This window comes from Podarcis tiliguerta, assembly GCF_965153285.1.
Source record: "Podarcis tiliguerta genome assembly, chromosome: 7".
Taxonomy (NCBI): Eukaryota; Metazoa; Chordata; class Lepidosauria; order Squamata; family Lacertidae; genus Podarcis; species Podarcis tiliguerta.
This window is the reverse complement of record NC_139540.1, coordinates 15,327,974-15,348,432: the sequence shown is the minus strand read 5'-3', so window position 1 is coordinate 15,348,432 and position 20,459 is coordinate 15,327,974. Positions and strand designations below refer to the sequence as shown.

Genomic DNA, 20,459 nt, shown 5'->3' with positions numbered 1-20,459 from the left:
ACAATTCTGCACAAAAATACTCCTGGATGCCATTTTCCTTCCCAATTCCTGGATGTTTCCAGGACAACCCGGACAAATGGCAGCCCTAGCATATACCCTCTAGGTGCAAAGCCAAGTATGTACCAATGGACTTCTCCCGTCAGATGTAAACCAGAGTACAGGTGGGATCCAATTCGTGTGGTGTGTGCATTTGCTCAGAGATTTTGGCAGCCTGCGACATCCCTGGCAAACTCACAGAGCAAGCTCTCCATTGCTACAACCGAGTGGTGTGACTTGGACGCTTATCTGGTATGCAATCAGATCTTCCCTTCCGTGTCTCTGCCTCTTGAGGCTAGTGCTCTCTCTAGCTCATTTCCATGCCCATTGGTGCTGTGGGTCCAGAGCTGTAGCTAGGTGATCTTGCACCCTTGGCAGAACCATCCAGATTGTGCCCCCTAGCCACAGACAAATTAGCTCTTCTTTTCGCCTCTCCTCCAACCCCCCCTCAATTCACCCTCTATTTAAAACCATTTCTTATGAGGCAATAAACAATATTTATATTTAGGAACATATTTTTAGCCAATTTTGTGTGCCTCAATCGCCTGTGCCCCTGGCGGGGGCCCACCTCACCCCCCCAGCTACAGCCCTGGGTGGGTCACTGGCAGTGACCCCTAAAATATATGAGTCTCGACCCAGAAGGAAATCTTGAATCCATTGGCAGAGGCCTGATGACTGTTGATGAAGAGAAGCTGGGCCAAGCTCTCTCAGAGCCATTTCTCAGCGTAACTGGCTGTATTATTTGATATAACAGCCCGATGCAAGAAAACCGCCAAGCCACATGCTGCTTTAAAGTTAAAGAGCAAACTGTTGAATGGTTGATCCAGGCTCTGAGTTATTAGCTGTGGTTGTTTTCAGAGTTGCTTAATTCCACCGGAAAAGCAAGATTGACAGTGTGATTTAGAATGCAAGGCTGACAGTATATTCCAAAGCTTGGCTTTGGTCTGTGTTTATTGGCTGCAGCGAGACGTCCGCATGGAAGCATAACGGCTTGTCTGAATGAAATCAGACATCTTGTGCCTCTCAGAGCCCGCCTTTTCTGTCTTAAATGTGGATGTGCTATAAATGAGAAAGAGTTCTGCGGGCACCTTAAAGACTGACATGTTTGCCATTTGCAAAACCACAACAAACCTCTGGTTACGTGAAACATATTCAATAAACACACAAGACGTAACCGGCTGTACTTTTGAATAAATAAGGTATACTATTCATTGTACAGTGGTGCCTCACAAGACGAAATTAATTTGTTCTGAGAGTTTTTTCGTTCTACGAGTTTTTTCGTCTTGCGAAGCACCGCTGTGTATTGACGGTTTCCCATAGGAATGCATTGGCGGCTTTAAAAAAAAGGCGCAAGACGTTCCGTCTTGCGAAGCAAGCCCATAGGGAAATCCGTCTTGCGAAGCAACTCAGAAAACGGAAAACTCTTTCGTCTTGCGAGTTTTTCATCTTCCGAGGCATTCGTCTTGCGAGGTACCACTGTATCAAATTGTAGATTTCAACAGAAGTAGCTCATAAAGCATTACCTACAGTTTGTACTACTGATGAAGCCCAGGACGGCGAAACAAGGCTAATATTCCGGAAATCCTTCTCTTAGACTCTGTGAAAGGAGTCTGTGGAACTGTAACAACCTTTCATGTGGATTGTTGGACTCTATGAACACACAGGTGGAATAGACACCTATACATATATGGACCTTATGCATGAACTGATTAGAGAATGAACTGATCCATTGGGTCTTCTGCTTTTTCCGTTGAACTTTATGAGCTACTTCTGTTGAAATCTACAATTTGATACAATGAATAGTATACCTTATTTATTCAAAAGTACAGCCGGTTACGTCTTGTGTGTTTATTGACATGTTTGCCATGTCATAAGCTTTTGCAGACAACTTTTATCCTGAGTTGCAGGTAAATATGTACACATGGTTGGCATTGGGAGGTGGTGGGAAACAGCGAAGTCAGAGGGAAATGAAATGCTGAACATAGACGAAGTGCTAAGTGCCTTATTAACAGTCGTAATTCACAAAAAAATAAACACAATTGTGTTGACAACACAGGTGTACCAACATCGCTAAGCCAGTTAACACATGCAGCATGATGAATAATGCATTACCTTGTGAAATGCCCCAAGATCTTTTGATGAATTGCAGTATATATATCTAAAAATAAAATAATTTCCCCACCAACCCCCACCCCAAGTGTAGATATACTTGAAACGCAGGATAACAGGTCATACATCTGTTAAAGTAGACTGCAGTCCACAAAAACTTAAAAATTTGTTAGTCTTTAAGGTGCCCTGTGACTGCTTTTGCTTCAAGAGACAAGCAGCAACTCTCTGAGAAATATAGTATATAGTTAACATTTCTTAAGAGCAGTGAGATTCAGCTTTATTTTAGCGGCTGATTCACATAAATATTATTGTTACTATTCTTTTCCATTTCATTTCTATACCGCTTTATATTTTTTAAGAACAAAATCTCAAAGCGGTTTACAAGCTGCATTAAAACACTGAAAGAAAACAATCCAGAATAAAACCATTACTGAAGAAAGTATACATTCAAAGCAAGAGAACTAACAGGAAACTAAAATATCATCTCAAAGATTTCAAAATAAAACATTACAAAGGAGGTCAGCTACGGAATGCGTATTAAAAGCAGCAAAGTTAACGATTTTTTCTACCTTAAGCATTTCAAAAGAAAACATTACTAAATGCATACTAATGCATATTTAAAGCAGCCCAAGTAACAAGAGAATAAAATTATGTGTGAACAAAGTGGAGTTTTACAAACTTGTGTTTGCAAATTAAGTGTATTGCGTATATCCTCACTTTGTAACCAAAGTTTGGTTGTGATGCCTTTAAGAGCGTCTTTTTGCTAGCAAGCCATAATATGTGAAAAGGCCCAAAGGAAGGATGAAAAATATAAAAGGGGAAATGTATAACTGACAGATCAGTAGCATGACTGAAAGAGGGCCATGAGCAGAATATGATTTTTTAATAAGATGCAGCCACCTCCCCCCCAACAAATGCTTTTAATAGATGGCTTTTATTAAGTCGGCTACACAAAAATAGAGGCATGGTCTTGCTGCAGTAAGACTATATTTAGTTTTCCACATTTCAGGAAGACTGTACAAATTGGAGAGGATTCAGAGGAGACTGACGACAACGGGTGTTGGTTTTTTCTTTAAAAGAATTCAGAGATATAAGAAGCATCTGAAAGGGATGTTTCTAGTCTAATGAAGAACAGATAAGGGTAACATTAAAACAGTTCTGCAGAAACTCCAAGAACCATTTTTCTTCATTACAGCTTGGAAAAAAGACAAGACTTTCATTAGCACTGTATTCGCTATTAGCCAAAAGTTAAGGGGTTGGTTTAGGTTTATAAAGCCTTTTAGGGTTTAGACGCGGGTGGCGCTGTGGGTTAAACCACAGAGCCTAGGACTTGCTGATCAGAAGGTCGGCAGTTCGAATCCCCGCAATGGGGTGAGCTCCCGTTGCTCGGTCCCAGCTCCTGCCAACCTAGCAGTTTGAAAGCACGTCAGAGTGCAAGTAGATAAATAGGTACCGCTCCGGCGGGAAGGTAAACGGCGTTTCCGTGCGCTGCTTTGGTTTGCCAGAAACGGCTTAGTCATGCTGGCCACATGACTCAGAAGCTGTACACTGGCTCCCTTGGCCAATAAAGCGAGATGAGCGCCGCAACCCCAGAGTTGGTCACGACTGGACCTAATGGTCAGGGGTCCCTTTACCTTTGTCCCATTGCAGTCTCTGAATATTCAAATCAGCCGTGCCTTTTTGAGTTGGTTCTCTGCTCACCAGATTTGGACATTGGCGGCTCAGAGAGAGGAATCTGTGACATCCGTCCCACAAGTCTGGGACTCCTGAAGACTCTTTTCACATGGGCTGGTGCTAGAGTTAAGCTCTGTTGCATCCTTGTTGCCTGCTTTAAATGTCTTGTGCAGATTGGGCCTCAGTCACGCATTGTGCTAAGCGAGACCAGCCTGTGCTGAGCTGATGCCTGCCAAATGCTAATTCTGCTAATTTTGCTGGTGAACCGTTTATTTTGTTGTCTTTCTTTTTTAAAAAAAAAACTGTTTTATTCTATTTTTGCCAAAAAAAATATTTGGCAGCTTCTACGGACCCAAAAAGAAGCCTGAACATTGTAATATATGTAATATGCATATGTTGGCGACAACAGAATTCAAAATTAGAACATGGGAAGAATGGAACGCAAACTGCCTCATTTGCATGTCGAGGTCCCCAAGACACCCCAAATAAGAACACAATGACACTTGATTTTTGTTTTTGGCATAATTTTGGCCACAACCTTATTAAAAATACAGCAATGTGAGTGGTTGCTTAGGCATTGGTAGCGACTATCTGACCCCGCACGGGGACAGCTCTGACATTCGCACCCCCTGCAAAGTCAGAAAGGGTAAGTCACCTGGGGAGAGAGACGGGACTGGGAACCATGCCTCACCTCTCCCCAGAATGCTCCCAGGGGCTCTTGCGTGGCCCTAGCCCCTTGCCAGGGGGTTCGGACAAAAGCATGGGGAGCCCCTGGGTTCCTTTAACGGAAAACCCTTGCAGCAGCAGCATTTTGGAGGGGCAGGCACAGCCAAATCCATGTCCCTCCACCAACCAATTCCCAAACCAACCTTACAAGTTGTGACGATTTGCTATGCAGTAGGCAAAAACCAAATGGCACCAGCCAATCAGCCAAATGGACAAAATTCCTACCAGGCCCCTGCCCCAAAGCAGACGACCCCATGACAGGCATAGCAAGGTCAAGCAAACAGCCTAACATTAGGAAGGGAGGGCGGGTGATCCGAAGCACGCAGCGAAAGAGGAAGCTCATCACTGCGTGCAGCGTATTTAACAAACAGGGCTGTCAATCAATAAATGGCAACATATAATCTCCATGCTTAAAGATGGCCAAACTCTTTTGCCCAGCAACAGGTGTCTTGTCAGCCCCCCACCCCAACACGTGCTCTCCATGAGGGAGAACACGCTGTAGCACAACATGGCAATTTCATCTAAAGAAGCCCATTTAATCACTGGGATGCAGGATTTGTTATGCTTAGGTGTTCCTGTTTTAACTCTGTCCACCTTTGCAGTTAAAGATATTGAGAAGAAGAAGGAGACCTCAGGAAAACCCAAGGTGAAGCCGCCCACCCCAACGAAGGATATTGAAAGTACACAACTTCCAGAAGTAGAAGGTCAGAGTTTGTGGGGAAGGAATGTAACACGGCAATGTTTTCAGTGTTTTCTAAAACAGACCACATTGTAATATACACGGTGGGCATTGTTGCAAGCCAACATTTCGCTTTGTTCTGTCTCAACCATTACTCACGTCAGCGACTTCTTAAATACATCGTTAATTATTATGAGAACAAAATGCTACACATCAGTAACGATAATGTATTTTGGTTCAGTTTCAGTGCTCTGCACACCTGTTAAAGCAGCAAATTTAGGAGTGGTGTTTGTAAAAGCAGAGCTGTTCTGCAAGTCTACATTCCAATCTGAGCATGGTCCACCAGATGTGGAGTTGGGACGTTTTCTTCAAATTGTGGAAAGAACCAAAATCCTCCCCCAACCATAGACTTGGCCAATTAAGGCTAGGATGTTGAGTTGTCCATTAAGATAAAAACCAACAGGAATGTGTCCTTGGAAAACAGCAAGCTTAACTCCATGCCAGTCAACATAAGCCTTGAGCAAGGGAGCACTGTTGTTGTGAGAATGATGTCGTTTTCTGATTAACAAACTAGGTTTGTCAAGGGTAATGGTATCTTTGTGTCCCAGTGTAGAGTACGTTTATAATGAGACATGCTTTGTGCTTAAATAGCTTCTGGGAGCAAATCAGGTATTTTTTCATGCTATTATAGAATTCAAAACACCTTTTTAAAAAATAGCATTCCAAAGTAATTAGACCCCATTAGCAGTAATTTGCAAAGAATAAGCACATGCAAGAGCCTAAGATTTCCAGCCTCAAGACTTCTGAAATCCTCTGTCTTTTCAGGTTTGTATGCTGGTGGGGAAAATTTGTCCTTATCTCTTTTATTGCATGCTGGAGAGAGTCTGGCTTATTTTGGCGTTACCAGTAAAAAATACTTTGCTTTTGAGCAGTATTGGTCATACTAAAGTGTCAAGTAAGTATCTTAAATGCAGAAGGCATACTTAGAAAGATGTGTCCAGAATCCATGCTAGAGACTTACTAAGAATTCACTACCCAGAGATATGTCCATCGGCCATTATTTTAGATGGATTCAGGAAGTAATCCAAACTGAAGATCCCCAGGCATGAGCTGAGTTTGGAATAGGTTGACTGAGCTGTCTCAGTCATAGATACTGGGATTTCATGACATATCTTTAGGCACCAGGTGAAAACATTCCTCTCTATCCAGGCCTTTGGCTGATTAACCAATATATGACCTTTGTGTTTCTGGGAGGGGGGGGTAGTTTTTTCTTTATTGTGTGTTCTCATTTTGTATTTCTATGTTGTGAACCACCCTGTGATCTTGGGATGAAGGCTAGTGTAATAATAATAATAATAATAATAATAATAAAAGGTTGGCTCAGCTGGAAGTAGCTCTGCTCCTGAACTGAGTTTTGAATACAGGTGAGTTACACTGGCGGCACCTTGCCAACAAAGGTCCATATAGTTAAAGCCATTGTTTTCCCAGTAGTGATGTATGGAAGTGACAGCTGGACCATAAAGAAGGCTGATCGCCGAAGAATTGATGCTTTTGAATTATGGTCCTGGAAAAGACTCTTGAGAGTCCCATGGACTGCAAGAAGATCAAACCTCTCCATTCTGAAGGAAATCAGACCTGAGTGCTCACTGGAAGGACAGATCCTGAAGCTGAGGCTCCAATACTTTGGCCATCTCATGAGAAGAGAAGACTCCCTGGAAAAGACCCTGATGTTGGGGAAGATGGAGGGCACAAGGAGAAGGGGACGACAGAGGACGAGATGGTTGGACAGTGTTTTCGAAGCAACCAGCATGAGTTTGACCAAACTGTGGGAGGCAGTGGAAGACAGGAGTGCCTGGTGTGCTCTGATCCATGGGGTCACGAAGAGTTGGACACGACTAAATGACTAAACAACAACAACAACACACTGGCATAGTTTAGCCCAGCGTATATCATTCTGGCTTCCTGTAGTTTGGATTGCTCCTCCAGACTAGTCCTAAGCACGCTTACTTGGGAGTAAGCTCCACTGGCCCCAGTGGGATGGTGCTTTCAAGTATACATGCATCATAGCACTGCCCTCTTGGAACAGGGTTACACAGATTCGTGGTGAATCGATCCGTCAGTGGCAACAGGCTATAATGACAAAGTGAAACTTCCCTTTTACAGAGTTGGCATCACTTTGAATGAATACTACATGCTGGGGCCAAAGGGAGGAAAGCAATCGCCTTTATTTAGTCGTTATTTGGAATGTAAAAGGTGAAAGATTTATACGATCTGAAGAGAAACCAGAGTATACGCCACCCTTCAGAATGAATGTAGCCTGGTCGATTTATGAATGAAAACATGAAATGCAGAATAGGTTACATAATAAGAGAAATTGTTCAGCCTTAGAAAGCTCAGAGGCCTTTTTTTTTTTTTTTTTGTAGCCTCTATTGGAAAGCTAATGATGAACGTTGACCTGGACAGGTGAGCCCAGTTCTGATGTCCGGAAAGGCAAATGGTTTCTTTACTAATGACTGATGGGAGCTCCCTGGAAATGTAACCACAGTTTATAGAGTGTTCAGTCATCAAAAGCGTCTCTGTTCTTCTGGTTTCTCTCCTCAACCTTCCCTGGCCAGGCACTTAGCTTCTCTTCACGCTTGCAGAGTTTTAAGCTCAATGGCTCATTAATCCACTCAAGTCATTTTGCTCTCTTCAAACAAGAGAGCGATTCCTTCGGTCGCTTTCCTGAGCTTCCCTGCGTTGAAAAATCTTTTCTGTGCAAGATGAAAGGGGCAGTGGGCTCTTTCTGCTCTCACCGTTCCTGAGTACACGTGGCATGAAACTCTTAAATGCCTTTGGTGCCTCTCCCAAAAAGCCTTTTGTGTTGCCTTGTGTCTGGTTGTCTTGTCATGGTTCTCCAACTACGGTGCTCCAGTTATTTCGGTGGAACAAGACTTAACTTGGCAGACAGCTGTAGGGGCTTTTTCATTTAGAGCATCACTTTCATTTAGAAGTTGTACAAGTTCCAATTTTTAAAAAAAGACATATAAAAATGTTTTTTTTTGGGGGGGGGGGACTTGACTATCAGTGCGAGACTTAGTTATATTCTTTAGGCCAAGGGATAATAATTCTGTTTAAAGGACTTGCCCCTGATACTATGATGCAGGCACAAAATAGACTTCTCTGTATGGAAAAGAAATCAACACATGTCAGTGTATTTATGGCTGTTTCTTTTCCACACGCAAGCTGTGGAAAAAGCAGTGTGATGGAGACCCTGTGGTCTTCCAGATGTTGCTCTGCTGTTGTTGGATTTCAACGGTATCTTGAAGGCTTCAGGTTTGCCATCGCTGGAACAGAGACTAGGGACGGGCACACCCAACATATGCAGTGTGTGAAAGTATTCTCACATGTTTATTCATATATCTGGTCCTTTGGTGAGTTGGGGACCTCACCTGCATGTGAAGATAGGCTCCGCCGGATTGAGCGAATGAAACCAATGGTGGATTTAATGGTCAAAAAGGCGGTATCTGAATGTGCCCTAGAGGGAAGTGAGGGGCAGAAGCGGCTTGCCCAGCTGGGAAGGGAGCCCATCTAGGAAAAGGAAAACTCTGATGCTAAACCTGCTGCTTTTATTGAATTGTGCGCCCTGCCTTGAGATCATTTTTGACAGAATAGTAACAGTAATATTTTATTATTTATACTCTGTCCATGTGTCTGGGTTTCCCCTTCCACTCTGGGTGGATTACAACATATATAAAACATAGCAAAACATAAAACCAGTAAGTTTCACTGGTCTTATTCTTACCGGAAGAATAGGAAATAAAGATTAAGTTAGTTTGGATATGCAGAAGATATTAAAAATAAATTTGAGGACCCGCAGAAAGAGGGGGAAGGAAGTCAGGTTTTGAAATGTTAAAATGATTGTAAAATTAGTGAAATGTCTAAACTTGAAAAGTATAAATAAAATTTAAAAGTGTGTGTATATATATATATGTATGAAACATTAAAAAGTTTTTGATACACAGCTGCCTTCAGATGTCTTCTAAAAGTTATGTAGTTCTTTATCTCCTTGACTTCTGATGGGAGGGCATTCCACAGGGTTGGTGCCACTAGCGAGAAGGCCTTCTGCCTAGTTCTCTGTAACTTCGCTTCCCGCAGTGAGGGAACCGTCAGAAGGCCCTCAGAGGAGGACCTAAGCAATGGGGGGTGGAGATGCTCCTTCAGATGGTGAGTTAGAAACATTTTAATAAGTGAATATATAATTATGGAGGTGTAAAAAATACAAAACACATCCCCCCCCCCCATGAGCCTCCACTGCTTTTAAGGTATTCATAAGTGATCTGGAATCAAAGAGGAAGCCAAATTCGTTGATTGATGACACCCAGTTTTTCAGGCTGGGTTTAAAAGCAACCACAACTAGACAACAGCCTCATGGATTCTCATGGAGACCTCAACATATGAGGTGGGGTAGATTAACCCTTCCCTCCCAAGCAACAAACACCTTAGCAACCCTCCCCCCACTCCTTTACACAGTTAGTTTTAGAAAGAAGCTCCCATCTATGCCAACATGAGCTTTCCTCCCTTAAGGGGAGGGGAAATATTTTATTGCGATTCTAGCTAGAGAGAGAGTCCCTTTGTGCAGCCATTCCAGCAACAACTTTTCTCTGTGTGTATTGTGCGCGCGCGCGCACACACACACACATTTGTAATTGATTAAAGAAATACCAGAGATATAGCTGAATGTAGTGCAGTCAAGGGACGCGGGTGGCGCTGTGGGTAAAACCTCAGTGCCTAGGACTTGCTGATCGTAAGGTCGGCGGTTCGAATCCCCGCGGTGGGGTGAGCTCCCGCCGTTCGGTCCCAGCTCCTGCCCACCTTGCAGTTTGAAAGCACGTCAAGTGCAAGTAGATAAATAGGTACCGCTTACTAGCGGGAAGGTAAACGGTGTTTCCGTGTGCTGCGCTGGTGCTGGCTCGCCAGAGCAGCTTCGTCACACTGGCCACGTGACCCGGAAGTGTCTTCAGACAGCGCTGGCTTGCGGCCTCTTAAGCGAGATGAGCGCGCAACCCTAGAGTCGGACACGACTGGCCCATACGGGCAGGGGTACCTTAGTGCAGTCAAACCTTAGTTCTTGAACAGTTTGGTTGCCAAACAAATTGGCTCCCGAATGCCAAAAACCTGGAAGTAAGTGTTCCGATTTTGAATGTTTTTTGGAAGCCGAATGTCCGACGCAGCTTCTGCTTGAGTGAAGTCCTGCAGTCAACCACAAGCCACGCCTTGGTTTTTGAACTGTTTCAGGAGTCAAATGGATTTCCAGAACGGATTAAGTCCGAGAACCAAGGTACCACTGTCCATTAAGCCTAACACGTCATTTGGACTGTTGCATTCCTAAACTGCATGTAGGCTTCCAGGAAGGAGCCAGAGGACCACTTTTAGAAGCAGTACAGTGGTACCTCGTGTTACGTACTTAATCTGTTCTGGATGTCCGTTCGTAACAGGAAACCGCTGGTAACATGAGGTGCGCTTTCGCTAATGGTGCCTCCCTCTGCTGCCGTGTTGCTGGAGCACGGCTTCCACTCGCATCCCGGGGCAAAGGTCTCAACAAGGGGCGTCTACTTCCAGGTTAGCAGAGCAGGTAACCCTCAGCATTTGTAAGGGGGACAGTACGTAACACGAGGTCAGTGGCGTAGCGTGGGTTGTCAGCACCCGGGGCAAGGCAAGTAATTTGCACCCCCTAACCCGGGGCAAGGCAAGTAATTTGCGCCCCCCCCCGCTGCACTGTCCCTCCCCCAGATAGTCCCTCGCTCTCTCTTCGCACTGCACCGCACGCCTGGCACCCTCCCCTCCACAGTGGGCGGCGACCCGGCGGCTCGGATCTGATTCGCACAGCCAGCACTGCAGTGAGAGAGAGTGAGTGAGCCAGGTAGGGGCAGAGAGCTGCGAGTGCGAGTGCGCCCCCCCCAGATGTTGCGCCTGGTGCGGCCAGCCCCCCTGCACCCCCCACGCTACGCCATTGCTGCAGTGAGCGAGAGTGAGTGAGCCAGGTAGGGGCAGAGAGCTGCGAGTGTGAGCGCCCCCCCAGATGTTGCGTCCGGTGCGTCCGGCCCCCCTGCACCCCCCATGCTACACCACTGCACGAGGTACTACTGTATCAACATACAGTAGTACCTCGTGTTACGTACTGTCCGCCTTACAAATGCTGAAGGTTACCTGCTCTGCTAACCTGAGGTAAACAGCGTTTCTGTGCACTGTTCTGGTTCACCAGAAGCGGCTTAGTCATGCTGGCCATATGACCTGGAAGCTGTACGCCAGCTCCCTCGGCCAATAAAGCGAGATGAGCGCCGCAACCCCAGAGTTGGCCACGACTGGACCTAATGGTCAGGGGTCCCTTTACCTTTACCTAATGGTACCAAGTGTTTTTATTTTAATAGAATTTATCAGGAGAAAACGAAGCTTGAGCTAAATGGTCAGGGGTCCCTTTACCTTTAGTCCGCCTGTGCACTTAATGCTAAGGTACTCGTAGAAAGGATAGCAACTCCTCCCCTTAAAACATTAAACTATAGTGAAACCTTTTCACCCGATTGGCAAGGGTATAAGTGCCCTCAGAAAGATTGCAGAAGGACAGAGCCGCAAAAGACAATCTTGCTTACTTGTTGGGGTTTCCATTTAAACTAAAAGGAATTTAAGTTACCCCTCAGGTTTAATCTAAGCATGTGCGCACAAACATATGCAATCAGGTAACATATGCCCTAATCCCAGAGTAAAGTAACCCTTTCTTGATCATTAGAATAGCATATATTAGTATGAGAAGATTTTTATCAAGCTGTGTGTTATTTGGTACACTTCTGTAGTATACAGAAAATAAACCACTAACTTTGCATTGTTGTATCCTTGAGCCATTATCTCTGTATATGTACACTTTTTGAACTCTCGACTCATTCTATGTCACAAATATGTCCCAATATGTAGCTTGCAATGTGTGTTTTTTCTGGGTGCACAGAGTCCCCCTGGCCAAATTGTATAAATAAAGAAAAGAAAACACAAGATATATCTTAAGACATCCTTCACTTAGACTAAACATCTAATTTAAGTTGCCAGCTTTTAGTGGAAGGCTGGACTTGATATGTCCGTTCAACCTTGCGTTTAAAGCACATGATAATACTTGTCTCCAAAGAATGTTGTCAGGCTTAATTAATTTGTTGTTTGCATGTCACGAAGCGCCCATAACTACTTCAACTGTCAGATGGATTGAGAGAAAATGTGTGTGAGAAAAGTAACAGTATCAGCACGAGTGAAGCAGGTTAATGCACTATTAATATCTCTCTGTCATGTAAACGAGTGAATATATTATTATAAGTTTACATTACTAGTATAGCATGATAAAGTGTGAATTTTTTCCAGGCAGAAATATCTGCCGTAGTTTTGCCACCACCTGCCTGCCCTCTGGGTGCTGAACTTTGGAGGAGGAGGGAAGTACAGCTAAGGTCAGTGCTGTCAACAGTTCTATGCCTGGGGCAGGCTCAGAATATCCTCCTGGAATCAGAGCCACGAAAATCACACTTGTGGTGTGGGTGTGTGCATATGTGTGTATATATATATATATGGCCGCAAAGGGTTAAAAGTATAAAATAGGAGTTATCCTTGTGCAGACCCCTGTGAGAGTCATTAGTAAAAACTGGAGGGAGAGAAGAATGTGGACCTTGAGGAAGACTTCTGGTAAAATTCCAAGGGCTCATGGCATTCAATCTGCTTCTGCTCAGAAACGCTTTTTTTTTTTTTAAAGGTTTGCTGGTGGCTGCTGTCTAATCAGCAGCTGCAGCCCAGAATTGCATGCCTCTGATTTTTCCCCCATCTTTTCCCAGCCAACATTATTCAACCCTGGAAACTACATTAGCAAGCAGAATGTGCTGTGCTGTGTTAGGATGCAGGCACAAATGCAGTGAGCATGTGCTAGTCTGTGCCGCTCTACATTGCTGCTGCCTCCGTCAAAAAGCAAACCAGGTGTAATGTGGATATTCTGCAACTGTTTTTGTTTTTTGTTTCTGTTTTTTTGCAAAACTGAAACTTTTTTTTTTTTGCAGTGATAAAAAATGGGGGAGGCAAGAAGTGACTATGCTTCTTTTTTAAATGTTTTTTATTGGTTTTACATATAATCACATTAAAAGGTAAAGGTACAACTGACTGTTAGGTCTAGGTCCAGTTGCGGACAACTGTGGGGTTGCACGCTCATCTCGCTCTGTAGGTCGAGGGAGCTGGCATTTGTCCACAGACAGCTTCCAGGTCATGTGGCCAGCATGACTAAGCCACTTCCGGCGAACCAGAGCAGCGCACAGAAACTTAACACCATATCCTCTTATTTTATCTCTTTGGTTCAACTGAGCCTAGCGACTTCCCTCCCTCCCGTCTGATGGTTTACAAAATTAAATTTTACATCTTTACATTTCACTTCGTTTCCCATCCTTGCTATATCGTTACCTAAAATATTATATTATTCAACCTGAATAGGTAGCAGTTTCATCTTACAGATCTTCTGATAACCCTGCTAATGGTGTTAATTGCTTACAGTTGTCTTTCAAATGTAATATAAATTTGTTCCAGAAATGACTGTGGTTCAGGACACAAGGAAAGGGGAATTAATCCCCTGCCCTATCATTTTCCCACTGAAAAGCACCCACGCCTAAGGCTGCTATTTGCTTTCGTTGGTAAAACTGTGATTATGCCCCACTGGAGGAAAGGAACATATTTATTATTTCAGTGGGTTGGACTAGATGGCCCTTGGAATGTTACAGTTCTACTATTCTACACCCCCTGTCCATTTTGTACCAGTTTTCTGTGCATCTGGGGGCAGATTTCCTATCACTCCCCACCTAGAAGTGTTGACCGGGGGCTGATGGGACTTGTAGTCCAATCCTTAGGGAATACCTTGATTAAGGTGATTAATCTTATTTCAATTTTGATCAAGTTGATTATTATTTTTTGAACTGATTCCTTTTGCAATCCTAATGTTAGAAACAAACAAAACTCCCTATTGGATCTTTAAATCAATTCAGGATTGTCAGTTGTTGTTCGAGGGTTGTGAAAAGTTAGTGTTGGCAACTTTCCGTAAGCTTACAGTCTAAACTTTTAGTTAAACATTCACAGCCGTTTATAAGAAAACTGGGAAAGAGAAACATTAATTAAAAACAACATCGCACAAGCTGCTTCGCTTGCAAGAGGCAGATGTGGCTTTTGTTCCGAGGAGGCTTTTGCTTTAGATTATTGCCAAAAGAGACATCTCACGTATTCAGTTGAAATACAGCCCACAAAACAAGCTCGGATTAGAGCAGCGGGAATTTATCATGGCTCGGGGTGATTTATGGTAAAGTGCAATTAAAAGCACAAGTTACAAGTAACCTAGTATGAGGGATGAACAACTCTGGCAATTTCGGGGTTTTCCTGCTTCCCATTTTTTCTAGTCTCCAGTTCAGTTTGCTGCATTTCTGCATCAGTCTGCATTAAAAAGAATTCCTTGCAAAAAATAGTATTTTAGTTCACATTGCTACTAAAATGGCCTCCCTGTTCTCACTTGCCTGCTTCAGCTTCTGCCTCTATTTCTTGACTGCTCTCTGCCACAGACTCTCCCCGCTCACCAAGCACTGTTACCTCTTCATCTTCCGACACCTTCTCTTCTCCCTCTGACCACTCATCTTTCTCTCACCACCACTCTGAGCCTTCTTCCCTTGGTGGTTCCCCAGCTGGTCCCTCCCATGATTCCTCTACGTCCAACCAGTCCATGATGACATCTTCTGATGTAGGCCAGTCATTTCTAGCTTCCTTCCTCTTCCAGTCTTGACTGAGCCCCCTCATGGAAAAGCAGTGGCACAGCCCAGGAGCATGCAGAGGGAAATAACCCGTCCAGAAGAAGAGCTTTCCTGGATCAGACTAAATATTTGCCTAGCCGCATATGCTTTTTCCAACCAGCTTGCTTCTGAGAACCCCACATTGGAAGCAATAGCCCTTGCCCACAGTGCCTGGAATTCAGACAAAACTTGTCTCAGTCTGGAGGCTCTGTTTAGCTGTCATGCTTCAACGTTATTTTCATTTTGCAGCCAGGTGAAAATGCACCTCTTTGTCCAGGATTTTGAGGTGAGGCGAAATGCATTGAAGTTGTGTTGCATTGTGTCCTTCTTCTCCCAAGTGAATTTCATTCACTGTTGCGTGGACAGTTCAAGCACCTACCTCCTGCCCTGCCCTTCTGTGTTATAAATAGATGGTCTCCTGTCCCCAACTTGAAAAGAAGAAGAAATATGAACGGCTTTGAAGACCCAAGTTTGAGTTGGAATCCAGCCTAAGAAAAGTAGTTGGATGTAGAAGCTCCACAGCCTCAGAAAAGTCTTCAGTGGATTAATGGCTTCTTTGCTATGCTGATTGTTAACAACCATGCATCAGTTCAGTCTATAGATATTTTTTATTTCATTTTACAAAAAAATGTTTGGGATTCTTTTCATCTATCTTTAGGCGAAGCATTACCCATAAATTTCAAAGAGGGGGAAGCAACACTTTGCTCTGGACTGGATAACTCCTTTTTGGAAACTGTGTTGATAGCTATTCAGCGCTTGGTACTGAGTAACAGCCAATTGCAGCAATCAATGAATGATTAGTAAAAACAGACCATAAATCTTACAGTGGAACCTTCTCTTATCTACATGCCAGCAAAGAGAAAACAATTATTGCCCTGCTCGTCTTTCTCTAGAAATCACATATTTAGCCGGCCACTATTTTTCTAGTTAGGGACGCGGGTGGCGCTGTGGGTAAAACCTCAGCGCCTAGGGCTTGCCGATCACATGGTCGGCGGTTCGAATCCCTGCGGCGGGGTGAGCTCCCGTCTTTCGGTCCCAGCTCCTGCCCACCTAGCAGTTCGAAAGCACCCCTAAGTGCAAGTAGATAAATAGGTACCGCTTTATAGCAGGAAGGTAAACGGCGTTTCCGTGTGCTGCGCTGGTGCTGGCTCGCCAGAGCAGCTTCGTCACGCTGGCCAAGTGACCCGGAAGTGTCTCCGGTCAGCGCTGGCCCCCGGCCTCTTAAGTGAGATGGGCGCACAACCCTAGAGTCGGACACGACTGGCCTGTACGGGCAGGGGTACCTTTACCTTTACTATTTTTCTAGTTGGTCATACCCTGACCAGCATTTAAAATATTTGTTAACACACACCACAGTGCGGATGGGCATAGTATGAAGACATCATCCAGCAGAGCAGGGATGGAAATGCCTGGGGTCCTCCAGATGTTGTGGGACTCTGAGTCCCATCAACCACAGCCAGCATGATCTATGGTCATCATGGCATTGTGGGAGAGATTATGGGAGCTATAGTTGCAACAACATCTGGAGGTTCCTTACCCTTGCATTAGAGTGTCAGATGTAAGTGTTTGGGACCAGTGACCCAAGTAGCTGTGTTATCTGCAGTGCTGTTTTTCTAGGAAGAGAGGTGCCGAAACTCACTGTGAACACCTCCCTTGTTCTCTTATACTGGCAATGGTGCCCACCTGAAAGGTGCTGGAACTGAGTTCCGATGGGTTCTGGCTGAAAAAAAAGCCCTGGTTATCTGTAGAAGTGCCATGGACTGGTTGGGCACAGAGGAATGGAGGGAGGAACCAGCTGGGCTTCCCCCAAGGGAAGAAGGCTCAGAGCCCTGGGATTGGTGGTGGGACGACAATGAGTGGTCAGAAAGAGAAGACAGGGAGAAGGAGGTGTCGGAAGCTGAAGAGGTCACAGGGCTTAGTGAGCTGGGAGAGTCTGTGGCAGAGAGCAGTCCAGAATCAGAGACAGAAGCTGAAGCAGGGGATGAGGGAGACCAAGAGGCAGAGATGGGTCAGGATGGTGAAGAGTCAGGGGTGTCTGCCCCTGCTGCTGCAACAAGCTTCCCTCCCCTTTGTCTCCAAGAACCAGAAGAGGCATGAAAAGGGCAGAGGAGAAAGGGCTTTGTGCAGGTGCAATCTCTGATTGCTTGGGGAAAACCCTGGAGAGGAGGGGACTTAGACGACTGTCGAGAAGCAGGAACCTTCAGTCTCAGCATGGGGGGCAAGACCTACTGGAGATGAGTTGCTTTGCTCATTAGGCCCGACACTCCCGTGCAGATCCTGTTTTTGCTAATAAAGAGTTAATTTGAACTTGCTCAGTGTGATTTACTGCTGGCTCGCTCCTGTCAAGGAGGTCGCAGGCTCAATCCCTGCTATCTCTTATTAGAAAGGTTTTCAGGTAGGAATGCAATAACAGGGGGCTTCACCCAAGCAGTCACTTGTGTCAAGAGCTCCAGGTAGAACATGCTGAAGATAGCATGCCATTAGGTCATGTGTGCAGTATTGATACCAACCTCTTTGTGGGTCAGCTTGTGTTATTCATTTGACACATTTCAACTGAGTAGATCCATGTGCCAGAATTTTGTTTGTGCAAACCACCCGTTTGTGATTGCTGTGCTACCACTTTACTGTTTGATAGTGAATTTTTAAAAAAGATTTTACATGTCTTAAGTGGGGTTGACTTTAAAATGTCAGAAAGTGCATTTTTTGAGGTGTTTAAACAAATAAAAACAAATGCTTCTGATGAAGATCTTTTCTCTGTTGTTTCGTTAGCACAGTGATTGTATATAAATCTGCAGTTTTTAATATCTCACTATTGTCATTCCATTTTAGGATCTCTCAACACCTGACGATAAGTTCAAGTGAAGTGCTAGGAGAAAATCAAATATATAAACTTAGTGGGTGTGCGGAAGTAGCAAAAGTTTTATGAATAGAAGCTTTGAGCAAGTTCATTGCAACTGCGAAGAATTATAGACGTTCCAGACTTCTGTGGAAGCGCAATATGATATGGGACAAAGTCACTAATGCTTGGGTGTTAATATAAATCTTGTGGGATTTAATAATGGCTTGCTTTGTTCTGATAATTTTGAAATAAAATATTGTGAGGAACGCAGTTGTAAATTTTCTCGGCGGCTGTCATTTTGCAAAATGATTTATATAACCAAGCTGAATTCATTTCTTCTGCATAATTGTAATAGCTTCACACAGCACACCAAGTCTAACTATCTTAAGAAGCAGATAATTTTGAGCTAAGAGTGAGTGGACTCCAAAGTTAGCCTACTTTAAAAATGTGTAATGCGGACATGATTTAATGCTTCGATCCACAGCACTCTTAAAACTGAGTAATTAGATCTAAACCATTTTGCTCCTAATTACTTGAGGTGGAATACATAGGTGGAAGCAAGTATTTTAGCTTAACCTGGTCCCATTTCTTACTGATGGGGTAATTCAATATGATTAAAGTACAATTCGATGCATTTGATTTGGGGGCAGTGTGGTGTAGTGGTTAAGAGCGGTAGTTTCGTAATCTGGGAAACCGGGTTCGTGTCTCCGCTCCTCCACATGCAGCTGCTGGGTGGCCTTGGGCCAGTCACACTTCTCTGAAGTCTCTCAGCCTCACTCACCTCACAGAGTGTTTGTTGTGGGGGAGGAAGGGAAAGGAGAATGTTAGCCGCTTTGAGACTCCTGAAGGGGAGTGAAAGGCGGGATATCAAATCCAAACTCTTCTTCTTCTTCTATGGCAAGGTCCACTGGGATGCACAGTTTAGGATACAGCGAGTTGCCAGCTTAGGTGGTTGATTCTCAGCCTGCATTACCTGTTCTAACCTGGAGATTTAATTCCCAGAGTTCCCTGGGAAGAGGGATTGACTGTTAAGTGTAGCTAACAGGTTTCTGTGGGAGAAGCCATGACTGTTTTAAGTAGCATAACACTGCTCTAAATGTATTGGGTAGAATATCCGTTCCCAGCTGTTGTTGGGACACAACTCCCATCATCCCTGACCACTGGTACTGCTAGCTAGGGATGATGGGAGTTGTAGTCCAACAACAGCTGGAGACCCAAGTTTGAGAAACAGATGGTGCCATAGTTAGGCCTATTCATCTTCAACTGAGCTGAAAACAACCTGTTCTCTAGCTTGCTCCCCATATCCCATGTAAAACCATCATTTGGGTAGCAGGACCAGAGAGATTCTGCACTGAAACAAACATGTCAATTCTGTGTGGAGCTCAGCATGAAAAATTCACTATTTGGGAGTAAACCAGTTTTATGAACCCAAATAGCCCCCCTGCCTTTATATTAAGAATTGCATCAGCACACCAGGTTGCTGACTGGTTTTTCAGTGGTTTAGTTGAGACTCTTTTTCAGTGCCTGTGTTACAGATAGAGCAATAAAAATAATGGAAGAAAATATACACATTTTTAAAAGCTCCTTAGGGTGTAAACCTTGTTCATCAGCTCCACTCCAGTCACTCTGATCCCTACTGAAATTAATATCTTTAGAATGGCGTCATGAACCTTCCTATGCGTTCCACTTGAGTCTTACAGTCACACTTCTGGTATTGATTAATTCTTCCCTTTTCTTCCATCGCAGCATGCGTCCGCTAAAATTGTGAAAATGAGATCATGTTTACTTTTCTTGCGTCAGATTATCCCTGTTGTATACCCTAACCACAATTGCACACTTGCAAGCTGGTCCGGTTATTGTACTTTATTTAACCTATTGCGTGCTGTAAGTGTCTATAACAAAATCATTTCCATCCCAACACGTTTGTGTATTTGCATTAGCTTTTATGTGCTTGCTTTGTTGTTATCTTTCTTTTTTTTTTTTTTGCAAATATGTACACATCAAAACTTACAAACTTGGAAAAGAGAAAAGAAATTAAGAAAGGTTACAAAAAGAAGAAAAGAGAAAAAGAAAAACGGAAACATATCAGTTAAATCTTAATAAAGAAAAAAGAAAATAATAAATAAAGCGACATTAAGTCATTCGTTATTAAACTAATACTTTACGGATAAAACACATATGCTTTTGACAATTACCTCTTCCATGTCATCCATTGTTATCTATCATTGTTGATTAAAAAAAAAAATCAGATAAATTGTGATAAAGACTGGTGGCTGTTGCCTCCATTGCCAAAGCCCTTCTGCACATCAGATTGCTTTTACTGTTTTCGAAATAATGGCAGCAATATTAATGCTGTGTTGACAGTGCTGCATTTTGGAGATAAGGTGTTAATAGTTTTTATTAAGTGTCCTAGGGCTGTGTTTGCTCTTGCTGACTCTCTGCTCTTATATTGCATTTGACCAACTGTGCATGGATTTTATTCTGATTTTACTTCTGTTGCTTTCTTCACAGGCACCTGGCAGGTGTCCCTCTCGTCTGCTGTTCCTTTCAAATCCATCCACTCACCTTTATTTGTTAA

General features: G+C 43.8%; 1 protein-coding gene across 5 annotated transcripts in view; it reads left to right on the top strand.

The window, feature by feature from the left end:
* The window catches only part of COL14A1 (collagen type XIV alpha 1 chain), a 145,475-nt gene that overhangs the window by 23,885 nt on the left and 101,131 nt on the right, over nucleotides 1-20,459 (top strand). For 4 of the 5 annotated variants that reach the window (XM_083450334.1, XM_083450335.1, XM_083450332.1 and 1 more), the window contains exon 5: nucleotides 5,148-5,249. The exons of the other annotated variant lie outside the window; for it this stretch is intronic. In XM_083450334.1, the coding sequence (XP_083306460.1) occupies nucleotides 5,148-5,249 (102 nt within the window). The remainder of the gene's footprint in view (nucleotides 1-5,147; nucleotides 5,250-20,459) is intronic. 5 annotated transcript variants of the gene reach the window in all.